Here is a 15,078-nt window from a genome sequence, read left to right as displayed (position 1 = left end):
GCAGCAAGCCCACTAATTAAGTAAATCTCTCTGATGTTTCTATAATGCTCAAGAGTAGACTGCTTGAAAATGCTTGCTGAAACAGTGAATACAAATGTGCATGATACTGTTTGAAGTTGTGTGCTGACATAGCATGCTGACTAGTTTGGCAAAAAAAACAGGATGTAAAACTTTGTCTACAAAAACTGAATGAAATAACTACTGTAGACTTCAGCACAGGCTTTAATTTTTGCTCACTTTGAGACAGAGAAATCTCTCTTATGGGCACTATCCTTCTTTAGCAAGAAGGGCTACTTAATAACTAGTTTATAACATACAGAAATATCTCTTATGGACATTCGTTCCTATTCTTTAAACAAAGGTGACATACATTTATCTTCTTTAACAAAGACATCATTTTAAAATACAAATAGAAATCCAATTTAACTTCTTTGACAGAGAGCATTAACTAGGTTTTATTTTTGTATGTAAAGGGAAAAGGGATAAGAGAGCTCTTTTGAGTTCTTTGCCTGCCCTGTGGCGCTAAATTGAACTCCTTGCAACAGAGTAGTGTGGGTAAATTGTCTGCTTGAGGGCCTACAGCATTAGCCTGGTCCTACCATACTCTCGTACATTCATAATGTACAGAGAGTCTGGCCACTTTCCATTGCCAAGCGTGAACTTCCTTGAATGCGGATACTCCGTTGATGTTTAAAACTATTGGATCTGCCCAGAGCCACTCAGATCTACCATAACCAATCGCTAACGTTTGGTCGTGACGTGACATGCTCAAACTAGCGCACAACCTCAACATCATCGTTCTCAGCTACTCCCCCTCACATTGGAGAGAGGAAACCCGAAGTAATCGTGCAGCTTTATTACCCCAGCTTCCTTTGAGGCCAGGCATAGTAGCACAAGGAATTTTAACAGGCCCGCAGGACAGCACAGTGCTCTCCGTGGCCTATGAAGTCTATGAATAATGGATTACAACCAGCGGATGCAGCACCTGCAGGCATGCTCCAGAAAACTGTTTTAGCAGCATCAGGAGGTTCAAACAGCTGTTAGTTACCACTAGTACCCACAAAACCTTCACTGCAAACTATGACATGGTGCTATTGAGACCTAAGAGGCAGATGAATATAGCCTGGCTATCACCAGACTAAGATCAATGTTTTGAGATTGAACGTTAGTCTGGGGAGCCTGCGCTTTATGTCTACTGCACAAGAGGCACGATCAATGGGCATGATTCAAATGACTGTTTACGACTTTGGGTAGTCCTTCAACCAATCAGCCCAACAATCTGGATGCACCTGGAGGATAAGGCAGTTTGTGATTGGCTCCAGCAAACATGGACAGGAAGCAGGAGAGATAGCTGTGCATGTTTTCAGCCTGAGCTACAGGGCGAAATCCAATCGCCGGTAGGTCGGGCTGGGTTTACGCAGTCTAAGACAGACACACATCTCCATACCTATTTGTGGAGGTGGAATATCTAACAAACTCTTCACTCAACACATTACAGACCTTATATCAGAATAAGCAGCAGACCTTATCAAACACAATGGTATACTACAGGGGTTCTTAACCTTTTTGACCTTGAGGCCCATTTCTTATAGTACAAAGTGGCCCGGGGCCACTTCATCATTCACATACAACATTCACATGTATCGTATTTATTGGTAGACATTTCACAGGTGCGATATTGGTTATTGTAACATTACGTACGTAACATTAATGCTAATGCTTTTTAAGACATGGCTGGATCGTCATCATCTTGCTTTCTCCCCTATCCTGCGATTGGACCCCTATCTGAGGCAAAAATTATGGCGGTAGTTTCCAGGCTGCCTTAGGCCTTAGCAGCGTGAATCAAAGCACGCGCAAGGCAGCATGGGAACATCCAGGCTACTTTAAAGTGTAACTTTGGCGAAAATTGACCCTAAAAAAAATGTCTGCATGAAAACACATCAAGCCATGAAGGCCCGATCAGATTATAAGCGGCATGCGCTATGAAAACCATTACTTTCAATGGGTTGAGAGCGCAAAAGCGGCTCTGGCGCTGTGCTCAGCAAAGCGCAGCGCCGGCGGCATTTTGCCGCTTTGCCGCTGTTGCGCGTACCGCGGTCAAAGTTTAAATAATTGAACTTTGACCACGGCACGCTGTAAGTGAATGGTCTTTTGCACGGAGCCCAGCAGTAACCATAGAAATAGGAGCGGTAACAGCAACAAAAATCGTACAACGTTATCTCAACCAAGAGCAACCTAACGGTGAGCGCAGCGCATGCCGTCTATAATGTGATCGGGCCTTGAAGCTGTATTTTTCTTGATTAAACACTGCTGAAGGCCCGATAAGATTACAGGCGGCATGCGCTATGAAACCCATTCATTTCAATGGGTTGAGAGCGCAAAAGCGCCTCTGCCGCTAAGCGCAGCAAAGCGCAGCGCCGGCGGCATTTTGCCGCTTTGCCTCTGTTGCGCTTGCCGCGGTCAAAGTTGAAAAATGTTCAACTTTGACCGCGGTGCGCTGTAAGTGAATGGACTTTTGCGCGGAGCCCAGCAGTAACCATAGAAATAGGAGCGGTAACAACAACAAAGAGCAACCTAGCGGTGAGCGCAGCGCATGCCGTCTATAATGTGATCGGGCCTTGAGCTTGCACTGGCGTATGTTATAACCCTACTTGATACAGTATGTGTTAAGATATGATATAAAGATTAAAGCATGTGTGCATCCTGGAGGGATTTTTACCATTGGCATCTGATGCTTTTGTCATTTGCATATTTTGCATAGGTATTGCTCTGAGTAAAAATGTCCAAACATTTGTAAACACCCTGATCAAGGATACACAAACATAAATGGCCCAATATGTCACCACTGTCTGGAACTTTGAACACTGCCAGCTTTGCAGGTGAGGGACTAATTTGAATAGTCTTTTGTCCACTATACAATTCATTTAATAGCTTCAATACCCTAATTGAAGTTCGTGTGTGTCCACCTTTCGCCAGTCGCAATAAGTACTATACATCCTAAAAGTCACAGAAATTTGGAAGTTTGATTATTATGATCATTCAAGTGCTTTGAATACTCATGTCACCATATCTGAGAATTATAGTGCCGTCAAGTCAAACTGTGCTATAACATTTGGTAGCCTGAAATGAAACAAAGTAAACGAAAGTCACAATGTTGCGCAGACCCACTGTAGCCGAGCAGACGGAATCTTCATTTGGCATCCTTAAAGGGAGGGACTTAAAGAGAGTGAATGTCAGCTCCTCCAATCAAATGGCCAGTACAGACTCTGGCAAGCAGACAAGAGTGATAATCTTATTTGAGCATTTTGCACGGAATTGTTGATGTTGAATGTGAAATGTTAGGCCTTGCTCGGTGTATTGCATAGTGTGCAGACTGTGCACGTGCTATGTTAACGATTAACAGCGTTAGGCCAAGGTATAGCTCCAGAATGTCTCGTGGTGAAATCCGTTATCACAAAGAGAACACGGAACTATTTCCATGGATGTCTATGAAGAATGATACCAGCGAAATTAGCGCGACAACAGTGCCACATTTTCGTATTGACCTGTACAAAACCTGGACATTGGATAGCACTGTGTGAAACCTCGCATGATCAACCCGGTAGGTCACCTGACGTAGCCTGTTCTCCGTTCTCAAGACAAGAGCCCTTTAGATATTTCAACTGGTGCGTTTTGCTGTAGTAACTCAGTGTCAGTTGATAGCCTACTGGCTACAGAGGTGAAATGGTCTACCCGCTAATCGTTAGAGCGTGCGTGTGTCTGTCAGACTATTTAGACATTTTGATCAAATCAAACGCTGCGGCAGAAAAGACTAACAGCAACCACCAGCCTGTTATGTTATATTATATTATGTTATGTTTGGCTGCCTAATAACAATAATAGGATGTAAACACATTCTTCTTAGATAGTAGCCTAAAGTAAAGTTCATGATTACAGTTGTAGCCTATTGACTGCAACTATGTATCACGTAGAAGGTGATGTGCTTCAATGTGTTGTTCGAAATGTTTAACGCATTTTAATAGGCTATTGCATGTTGGCTACGAACGAAGATTTGGAGGAAAGCTTATTGGTATCTTATTTTATTGATAAATGTCGGCCTATGAACGTTGGCTTTCTTCGAGCCTACTTCTTTTATAAAAATGTCAACGCTACTTGAGTAAAATGTGTTGTGACTGAGATCTGAAAACTGAGATCTATGTTGCGATATGAGACAACCTAGCGGTCTCATGCATAGCCTAGGCTACTGGACAAAGAGAACCCTATTCTTGCCCTGGGTTAACCTTTTAAATACCATTTAGATTCATTAGTGAACCGAGATGGCCAGATAACACTCTTAAAAGTACTAAGCCTTGTTGTTGCAGAGGTATTGCGGAATAGTGAGGGGCATTAGTCTATTAAATGTGCACCTTTTACCCACAATCAGAGGTCGTATTCAACAAATATTAACCCAGCCGCTCAAAATTCGCGTCAAATCAGATGGTTCCATATCTGAGAGAACTCATGTCAAGTGCACAAAAACATTTTAGACCCAGTAACACAATCTATATAATTAAATTAATGCCATTAAATTAAAATAATGCCATTTTTTTGGCAATTCCAATTGAAGGTCAGGTGACTACTATTCAAACAAGCTATCAAGGATAACACCCATTTTGCAAAGGGAAACTGTGTGGGTGTATAACAATTCCTACCCATTGTTTAAATACCACTGCCAAATAGAAAACTCATTGTTTTACAGTAGACATAGTTCCAAGTGCAGTCCTACTGTGTGTCACACTTGCTCAGCTTTCGCATTCTTTCACTCCTTGTGTATTCTCTCCGTAGGCATGCAGTGACTAAACAGAGGGTCTGGTGATGGGTGTCATGAAGAGCCTTAGCTCGCGATGTGCCTTCTTCCTGGGGTTCATCGTGGGCTCCTGCACCCTGTACTTCTTTCTACGGCAGGCCTGGTTTGAGCGGAGCTTCACAGCGCGCCAAGGAGCCCAGGGGAGTGGGCCAGAGATTGGGGTAGCGGCGAGGGAAGGCGGTGGCAGCAGCAAAGACTGGAAGGTGGATGGAGCAGCTCTGGTTAGCCTGGGACACCCTCATGAGAAAGGTAGGCTACACAGTCCTGTGACATGCCACTTAAGACTATTCTCACACACGTCTCTCACACACACAGTTGATTCGTAGCCGTTCAGTGAATATGGTGTTAAATTACTTAGCATTATCCACCTAGGTGGCACATTTGTCTGATTTAGCTAGCAGCACATCTGATTAGGTTTGTTTCATACTCATACTTGTTTCATACATAGGTAAACATTGATTTTCATAAAAGGTTACTGATAAGGATGATGATTATGCCTTTGTATGTGCTACTGTATGTGTATGATTCAATGTTTGACTATTGCTCTGTCAACAGTTTATAGGCAACGGATGTGAGAAGGGTGTAACCAAGATGACACAGAAACTTGCATTACAAATGTAGTGTGAAGTGTAGTGCAAAGCTGTGAACCTATGAACCTAAATGAGAAACAGGAACAATGAAATGGAAAAACAATGCAATGACTGCAATCTCATAAGGAAACTTAATTTGATTAAAGAAAGAAAAAAAACTGTGATTTGGGCGATTGTGATGATGTGTTGCACATGTGGTTTGGCTGATGTTTAGTTTTGCTTTAATCCTTTCCTGTTTTCTATGTAGGTGAAGACAGCCTTGTTGCAGACGAGCTGTTTAAGAAGGTGCGCATTCTGTGCTGGGTGATGACCGGTCCCAGCAACCTTCAGACCAAGGCCCGTCACGTCAAGGCCACGTGGAGCCGCCACTGCAACGTTCTGCTCTTCATGAGCTCCGAGGCGGACCCGGACCTCCCGGCCGTCGGTCTGGGCACGGGGGAGGGCCGCGACCAGCTCTACTGGAAGACCATCAAGGCATTCCACTACGTCCTGGAGAACCACGCCGACGAGGCCGACTGGTTCCTCAAGGCCGACGACGACACCTTCGTGGTGGTGGACAACCTGCGCTGGGTGCTGTCCAACCACACGCCCGAGGAGCCCATCTACTTCGGGAAGCGCTTCAAGCCGTACGCCAAGCAGGGCTACATGAGCGGGGGAGCGGGCTACGTGCTGAGCAAGGAGGCCCTGCGGCGCTTCGTGGAGGGCTTCCGCACTAAGGTGTGCACGCACACCACCTCGGTGGAGGACCTGGCCTTGGGCCAGTGCATGGAGAAGATGGGCGTGTTGGCGGGTGACTCCAGGGACACGCTTCACCGGGAAACGTTCCACCCATTTGTCCCTGAGCACCACCTGACGGGGAAGTTCCATAAAAGCTTTTGGTACTGGAACTACTGCTTCTACCCCATTGTAGAGGCAAGTACAGTAATTTCCAGCATATAAGCCGCATTGTGTATGAGCAATGACAGTGTTATATGCAAGTTAAAAGAAACATAACCATATTAACACCATATTAACTGCCTCCTTGAATTAGCCTCACAAGTGAAGAAATTTAGCAAAATCAATGTATAAGCCACGGCTAATAGTTGGGAAATTACGGGTAAGTATCCTCAAGGTTTTCATTTGCTTACAGACAATTTCATGTGACTTAATTGAAAATGAATCACGGTGAATGAATTGTGTTTAAAGCTTCAAGCGGGCACTGAATGCTGGTATTGTGTTTCTTTTGTCCACTGCCCCAGATGTTTATCAGATATTATGTAACTACCAGACTATGACGGTAAACTGAGAATGTGCAGAAGTGAGACCTGACTCTGAAGGTGACGCACTCTGTAGTCAGCACAGGAAAAGGCAGCGTGTACCGTACAGCCAGCCAGCTTGCAACTTACTTCAGCACTTTTGGATGCGGCTGATATCTTCACATCAGAATAAAGTCATCTTGTGTTAATTACCTGATGACAGATTGTTTGGGGAAGGCCCAAGGAGATGAACCTGATTTACATCTCTTATACAGCTCTATATTGCATGAGGACCCATTTGTACAGGGATCTTGTGGCATAATGGAAAAAAATACCCAATATCATCTGGGTTCTGTCATAGGCTCAACCATGAATTGTACACATGAATGTATTATGTAAATAGAAACAATTTGAGATGAGAGTGGAAAGTGTGTTGGATAATTACGTACACGCTGGCGCTCTTCACTGTCTTTGCATTTGTATGCAGATCAATTAAACGTGCAAATGATTGTAGGGACAGACGGCAATGATTGCATTTTGCTTTCAACAATTTCAAGCAGTATTTTGCGCTTTGATTATTAGCGCATTGTGCACTGCCACTTGAAGTGTATGAGTCAGGAATCATGTGCTGGGAAGTAAAGATAATGTAGGCATGAGAAATGTAACGGATGATTTATGCTTCTGCGTCCGTCCACTCCGCCCAGAGACACTGTTGTCTCAACGGCGCCGTGAACCTTGTGAACTGTGTTTCCTGTGTCTGCGTCACTCACCACCAAAATGGTAGTCAGAATGGCGAACATACTGTAGACTGCCGTGCTAAAATGTTAATGTTATTTGTTTGTTTAGATTTTGTAAATGTTCAAGAAATGGACACAGTATATACCAATGACTTAGTCATTGTAACCAGAAAACAAGTCTGAGGTTATTTGTTAGGTGTCTGCCAGCCAGTTTATGTTACAGTAATTTCCTGCATATAAGCCGCAGGACAGTGTTTCATGCAAGTTGAAAGAAACAAAACCATAATAACAACACCATATTAACTGCCCCCCTGTATTAACCTCATTGCTGAAGAAATCTTGCAAAATCAATGAATAAGTTGCGGCTAATAGTCTGGAAATTACGGTATGTTTGCAAGTGACTTTCCTCACAAAGTATTGCTTGCTGGCAAAGTGCTGATTTCAAGCGTTACTCATAAATCGATACTTTACAATCGGATAACCCTGTCATTGTAGCCAAAATATATCTGAATTATTTGCAAAGCTTATGTCCGCAAACTAGCAAACTACCCACAGTAGGCTACTTGAAGCAGCTGGCTATCAACACACATGCCGTGTTGACAAATCAGTCCTTGCGGTCTGCATCGCCTCAACACAAAGTCACATTTTTTGGAGGTGCACGTCAGGCTTGGAGCTTGTAGGACGAGGGCTTGTACACGGTGATGCAGAGGGCTCTGCAGGCTACACCGTCGATTCACCGCAGAAGCATAAATCAGCTTCAAGCCTGAATACCTGTTCCCCCAGCGTACCACTATCTTGCACTGAATGAAACTGACAGCCGTGGCTTATTGGTTAGGGCTTCAGGCTTGTGACCTGAAGGTTGCCGGTTCGATCCCCGACCAGTCCACGGCTGAAGTGCCCTTGAGCAAGGCACCTAACCCCTCACTGCTCCCCGAGCGCCGCTGGTTGGGCAGGCAGCTCACTGCTCTGGGTTGTGTGATTCACCTCACTGTGTATTCACTGTGTGCTGTGTGTTCACTAATTCGGTTAAATTGGGTTAAATGCAGAGAACTGAATTTCCCTCACGGGATCGAAAAAGTATATATTCTATTCTATTCTATTCTATTCTAACTCTGTGCTTGAGCTCCTCAATTGTGTGCTAGTGAGATATGTTCAGCTTGTCTACTGTAGTTTCCACACTTTCGTACTGTTGACGCTCTGTTTCTCTGACTCTCTGTGTCTCTCTGCAGGGTCCCCAGTGCTGCTCCGACTTGGCCGTCTCGTTCCACTATGTGGACAACGTGCTGATGTACATTCTGGAGTACTACACCTACCATCTGCGGCCCTTCGGCTACAGGCACCGCTACCGGCCCCCGGTGCCCGAGGTGGTGGCCGGGGCCACCCAGACCGAGAGGGTCGAGGCGGGAGCGCCGGCGGCGGCGATGGACCCTGGTCTCGAGGCCCACTCCGCGGAAAAGAGGCCAGGTCCAGCGAACGCCGTCACCCAGGGGCAACCAGGGCCACCGGCGGACAGGCTGCCCGTGGCGAAGGGAGCGCCGGGTGAACATCCGCCCAGCAACAACAACAACAACAACAACAGGACTGAACCTGTGAACACAAGTTCCAAACAGTAAACCTCCCCCTGGGGAGAGTCTTTATGTGCTGCCGTGTGCGTGTGTTTTGCAATTTCATTTGAAAGGGAATTTGTAATTAGTAGGTCCACATCAGTGCTCCTGCAGTGAAGAATGGAGAGGCACATACTGTAATGCAGCTTTCATGTGCTGTGGGAGGCCGCTGGTATGCCTGTGCAGAGATGAATGGCTATTTTTTTGCACTGACCATCTCTGTGTCCTTGGAAGGTGATGATTGCTTCTTTTGCTACTTTGAGTTGGACATCTTACACAGAGTGGCTTGTTTTCTATTCTTTAAAACCAATCTACCATTTCGATTACTTGCAGGGAAAACAGGAGAGTGCACGTCATGGTGAATGTCACAGTTGATTTCAGCCCTTAGAAGATGGCCACATTAAGCTGTGGCTTTTTTGTGTCATTATTTCACGTCTTGAGGTGTTTCAGTTGAATGTGTAACACAGTTGAGTTTTATATATCGAGGTATTTCAGTCACTGATACCTTCTTTCACCAGAGTCTTAATGACCCGGTCTGGAATCATTTCAGTAGAGGTCAGTGCTATTACCTCACATGTCTTTGGCAAACGTGTGTGAAAGGAATGGTAATGGCAATATCAGACACTAAATTGTCCATCGGAGCAGATGATAATTCACCATGATGGAGCTCTTTGCACTGATTATTGCCCAACTACTGACTCACAGTTTTTTTCTCCATTGCTGAGACACATTTTCAGAAACAGTCCATAATTTTCTCAAAACTACCTACACATTTTCAAAACGACACTCGCACTGACATGCTCTCTAGCTTCCAGGTTAAAATCAGGTATGATGCAAACTAATGTTATCCTAATTTATGACATTTTAGCATGCCCCGGGTTTGAATTTCCACTCCTTGGTGTGGTTGATGATGACCATATTGACTACTATTGTTGAGCATTTTTCTCTCTTCATTTGTCTGCCTATCTCCAGATTTCCCCTTTTTGTTAAATCCACCAAAACACAAACATAATTCCGCAAGTACTGATGTCACCCATTACTAAGGGGCAGCCGTGGTGTACTGGTTAGGGCTTCGGGCTTGTAACCGGAGGGTTGCCGGTTGATCCCCGACCAGTCCACCATGGCTGAAGTGCCCTTGAGCAAGGCACCTAACCCCTCACTGCTCCCCGAGCGCTGCTGGTTGGGCAGGCAGCTCACTGCTCCGGGTTAGTGTGTGATTCACCTCACTGTGTGTGTGTGATCAAAAAAGTATATATTCTATTCTTTTCTATTCTACTATGGAATTGGAAAGAAAAGACAATGAGACCAAAGTCCAAATGTTATATCGTATCATACACATTTACCGTTCAGTATAACACACACACACACACCAGTTACAGCAATGCAAATTACATTGAAAATGTATGCAGTCGTGAAATGGCACACTACACATTTTGCTGCACTCATTGTTCAGCTTTATCATAATAATCCCACATATGAGCACTTGATGAATGATGATGAATTTAATTTCTCTTTTCAATTCTGCAATTCTGATTGGTGTGTTTTCAGTTGTGTGGCTTTCACCATGAAAAATGTGAGCTTATCGAGTTCAGATGGTAATGCCTTGAATATATTATATCAATTGCATGTGTTTCCTAAATCAGCTTAACGATTACACATTGAAGAATGTGTTATAAGTGTTTACATACAGTTTTGGTTAGACAGTGCATATCTGAGTGAATAACCAAGGCAAAGCTACAGGCTCTCTTACAGGGTGGACCAGTTATTGTGTATTAGCTATTGCTACATTTTGTTCAGGTGTCAGGAGTTTTACATAGCATTGTCAAATGTTCAATCAGCTGGCATTGTAGTGTACCAGACCCAGCCTGCCGATCTAAACCCTCCCGGTTAAGACACAGTTCTCTTTCTGACACAGTTGTGCATGTCTAGCACACATATTTGACAGGAGATCAAGTAGATTTCGGAGTAATAATATTGGGACTGATGCGTTGATGATGTGTTATGGATCCAGCCATCCAATCAGCAGAACAAATGGAGGCCTTAGATGTAACATTGATGTGAGAAATTGTATTATATACAATTATAAGGAATGTTATTGTCATCATATCAAATATGTCAGACCTTATTTTCCTGGCAGTATTTCATTTACCAATACCAATAATTATAAACATATGGTAGTTATGGCATTATGGCTTTGTTTTGAAGTGATTGAATACACATAATGCATTTGTGGATACTGAATATTGTTGTTCTGTTGTCCTGTCCCCATTCACCTTAAAGATAATTATTTTGTATGACCATATTACATCTATGCAACGTTATTGTACCGGTAGATGATTTCTTCTTTCTCGTGAGCCAGAATGAGAGTGGTCATGACACCAACATCTTTCCTCCTTGGACTGCTTGTATAGTTTACGGACCTGTGTGTAGAACAGTTTTGGGCTTCTCCTTGGTCAAGCAGTCATCTCTCAGTTTTATGGGCATTGCCTAGACAGAAGTTACTGTTGAATGTCATTTTGTTATGTTAATAGGAACAGAAGGATGTCTCTCTTCCGTTGTCGATGGTTACTGTTGTGAACAGTTAACGGTTGGCTTTACGGTTGGGGAGTTTTGAAGATTAAACACAGATTCTAGCAGCCTATTTTTCTATAAAGGAAATAATTACAGTGACAAACAGTGAGTGTTTGAGGATGAGAGAATTTGGTTGTAACCTGGGTATGAACAAAAAGACTGAGCTTGGCATTTCCAGAACTATCTGGTACCCCTAGATGGAGCTCAATAGTGACATTTAGTCATGCCTGAAATTCACCGTGGCACTGTATGCTGTGGAGAGACTGCCTCAATCTCTGTAAAAATCCACTTCTCTAGAGACACTGTGATTTCATGCTTAAATAGCTGGAAGGATAACACCTGGTGTTTTACTTAATAGAGTTTGTATCCTTGTTATTTTGTTGTCACTTTATTACAATAAACTCTGTTGGTTCTGTGTTTTGCTGGTTTAAATGTGAATAATGAAAAACATTGTGTGCTACAAGGCTCAAACCGACTGTGATTAATCACCTAAACTGTTATTTGTTGGTTTGATGATGGATGTTGTGAGTTGCACAGTAAAGGCTTAGACCCACACGGTAGTTAATAACCACAACAGTAAATTAAATAGTGTTTATTTACAAAAAATAGGTCAATTCAGAATAGGTCTGGGGAATAAATTAAAACAGTGGTAAATACATACAATCAAAAAAGCAAACAGCAAGTGGAGAGTGTATCTGCAAATATACAAACTATGTTGGTTTGTCACAGTATGTTTCAATGTATAAATCATCTTTTTCATAATTACATAAAGGTATGCCTTTGCAGTGTTTCTGTAGAAGAAATGTTTTTTTTCTTTTTACATGAAAGCATGTCTTGAAAAGATGTTGCCTTAATATTGAAGATGGCTCCTTGGCAGCAAATGCAGGACTATAATCCACGACGAAACCTGCAAAAGAACCGCATAACCCAATCTTTCTTACATAATTTGGCATTAGGCCTACAATATCAGGAAAGGAAAGAACATGTTAGTGTAATATGATTTAAGTTAATTTTAATAAGAAAGTCACTTTATATGGTTGATACATCATCATTAAGTTGTTAATGGTCGCTTTAGAAGGTAGGTAAACTAGCTACAAGGGAAATCATCTTTTATATAATCATTGTCTCATATGGCCGTAATGAAACAGATCTTTCCCGTTTACAGCAGCGAGCAAGAAGCCCAATCCGTATAATTAGACACAGACCACGGGCGATTTATGCCTTTCATAAAGCGGGTATCGTCTCTCACCTCTGCTTGCATTTGCTGAAGAAGATGCCTCTTGTTCCTGGGTAGTCCTTTCTCCAGGGACGTCCGGTTCCTGTAAGTGCAGACAGTGATTGAACAACCCCTTTTGGGTGTACTTTTATCATTAAATGATGTAGATGACAAATTTCTTGACAGGCATATCAGGAATTTTCCAACAATGTCAGTAGGCTAATTGTTGAGATTACGCTAGGCTACTCATTCCAATTTAAACACATACCTGTGTCAGAACTCCTGCGACCCATTAGTCCAACAAAAATATCATGCATTTCTCCTATAACAATATAAAACATGACACGTGAGACAGACGCGCACCCAGATATGTCGATGACTATCAATATAGACCATCAGATGTTTGCCTCCAGGAAAGCACATGATTGATTTAATCATTTTTGACAAAGCTTGAGCCATCTTACTTTTGAGTGGGGATGGTATTTCTTCAGTGTCTAGAGGAAGGGGGGGGGGGGTAATAAGAGATGTCCTGTTTTGTTATTCTACGCCGTTAAAACTGGTTGCTTATATGCTGTCCCCTACAGTTATTTTTATGACCATTAACGGGGACACTCACCGGTGCTCCTACGACCCATTAAACCCACGAAGCTGTCATAGTCTAAGTCGTTATATCTCTTCAATAACTCCCGCGGAGGGTTGCGAAAGCTTGGAGCGTCCTGTTGAATGAGCAGTCATTGACATTAGAGTCAAACGGAGAAACACTCGCGACAAGCATAACTTTGTAAAATTTAGAAAGAATATAGCATCCGTTTCACATAACTCACATCGGAACTCGGTCTCTGTGCCTCGACCTCTATGCAGCTTGACTGACAGAAGGGGGGATCAGTGACGAGAAAAAATACCACCAGCAGTAATCCTCGAATCATCTTCAAATGGGTACCTACAAAAATACAATCAAAACACAACAAGAACCGAAAGATAAAGGCGTCCTCCATTTAGTTGGCAATCGGCTGCAACAGAGAAGTGATTCGAATAAAGACCCTGGATTAATATTTTGCAAAACATTAACTTGAGCTAATTGCAGCATTTCTGTTTTGGTTTTTTGACTCGGGTGCCAGATGCGCGCTCAATGCGTCAAAACGGTTTCAAGTTTTATGGAGCAAAATGCAGAGGACGGTGATATTCACACCTATAACCTGCGTAGAATTACTGAAAAGTTTACTTTAAAACAACTGTTTTCTAGCACTAATAACATATTTCCCACAATACTGGTTTGAGTGAAAATAGACAACTATATATAACTCCGAAGCAATTTAATACTGGTTGTGAATTTATCCGGTAGAATTTTAACGAATAACATATTTCAATGCAAGAGCAACACCTCAGAACTTGTTTAGCACTACCATGGGTAAACTATGGATCCATTTTGAGCCGTTCTTGTATTACTCTGTACAGCAACATAAACTATTTAGTGCTACATAAACCAACATTCGGAGCAAACTGCGACGGTGTGAAACCAGTGCGCAATTCTATACTGGTGCCTACCTGAGGTGATAACACTATGGAATAGATCCAGTGGAGAGCTGGGCGCTTTAGCGAAGTTCAGCGCTCTAATCCTGCTTTGGGTGCAATAGAGCGAGTAGGTTGGAAGAATGAGGTGTCTCACCCCTTATTGTTAAATGATGAGCGCGGATCTGCGTAAGTCCAATCAGACGTTGTGGTGTAGGTGTGGTTTGAGGCTTTATGCCCATCATCATCACTGACCACGCAGTCACCGTCTTGACATCAAAGGTGTTCGCCTTCCCCTAAAAGGAGACATGCGTAATGCTGATTATACTATGGCATATCATAAAAATATGCACCCTTTCAGACATTCATCTGATATAATGAACTTTAAACATAAACTGAGTAACTTTAGCATTAGTGTGCAACTGTGGATGGGTCTGAATATTCAACCTTCGAACAGACACATGTCCTCTTACTTTTGGATCATTTAACACTCTGGAACAACATCTCTCCAAATGTCAGCTTTGTTGACTCCCTACATTTGCAGTTAATCTATTTGCAGTCCTCTTTCAGCTAAGTAGGTTCTTTGCCCTTGTAAACAGCTTATTTCCAGATACTAAAGACTATGGAATCTTTTGAGGAAGTAATTTGAAAGATAGCATCTGGATCAGCCTTTCAAAGCATACATGACCATCTTGAAGAGCCATCTGACAGGCTACACTGAGTTGATTAGCAGGGGGCATCCATTTGTCAAGGTCCACCCTGGGAAGGTG

At 42.9% G+C, this 15,078-nt stretch overlaps 2 protein-coding genes across 2 annotated transcripts; one reads left to right on the top strand and one right to left on the bottom strand.

Moving 5' to 3' along the window:
• Positions 1-3,296: 3,296 nt before the first annotated feature.
• Positions 3,297-12,000, top strand: c1galt1la (core 1 synthase, glycoprotein-N-acetylgalactosamine 3-beta-galactosyltransferase 1, like a). The gene is made up of 4 exons (XM_062541310.1): positions 3,297-3,601; positions 4,825-5,095; positions 5,684-6,348; positions 8,638-12,000. Exons 2-4 carry the CDS (start codon positions 4,855-4,857, stop codon positions 9,019-9,021), a joined length of 1,290 nt encoding a protein of 429 aa, XP_062397294.1. The 5' UTR covers positions 3,297-3,601; positions 4,825-4,854; the 3' UTR covers positions 9,022-12,000.
• A 220-nt stretch (positions 12,001-12,220) lies between these two features.
• tac3a (tachykinin precursor 3a) lies at positions 12,221-14,451 on the bottom strand. Its single transcript, XM_062541311.1, has 7 exons — positions 14,345-14,451; positions 13,624-13,739; positions 13,416-13,515; positions 13,264-13,293; positions 13,068-13,121; positions 12,833-12,902; positions 12,221-12,490 (listed from the first exon to the last, which is right to left on the bottom strand). The coding sequence occupies exons 2-7, from the start codon at positions 13,723-13,725 to the stop codon at positions 12,472-12,474; spliced, it is 375 nt and encodes a 124-aa protein (XP_062397295.1). The 5' UTR covers positions 13,726-13,739; positions 14,345-14,451; the 3' UTR covers positions 12,221-12,471.
• Positions 14,452-15,078: the final 627 nt, after the last annotated feature.

The sequence above is a fragment of the Sardina pilchardus genome, chromosome 7 (assembly GCF_963854185.1).
Source record: "Sardina pilchardus chromosome 7, fSarPil1.1, whole genome shotgun sequence".
Classification (NCBI taxonomy): Eukaryota; Metazoa; Chordata; class Actinopteri; order Clupeiformes; family Clupeidae; genus Sardina; species Sardina pilchardus.
Note: the sequence above shows the minus strand (reverse complement) of the source record. Positions and strands in the feature narration are given on the sequence as shown.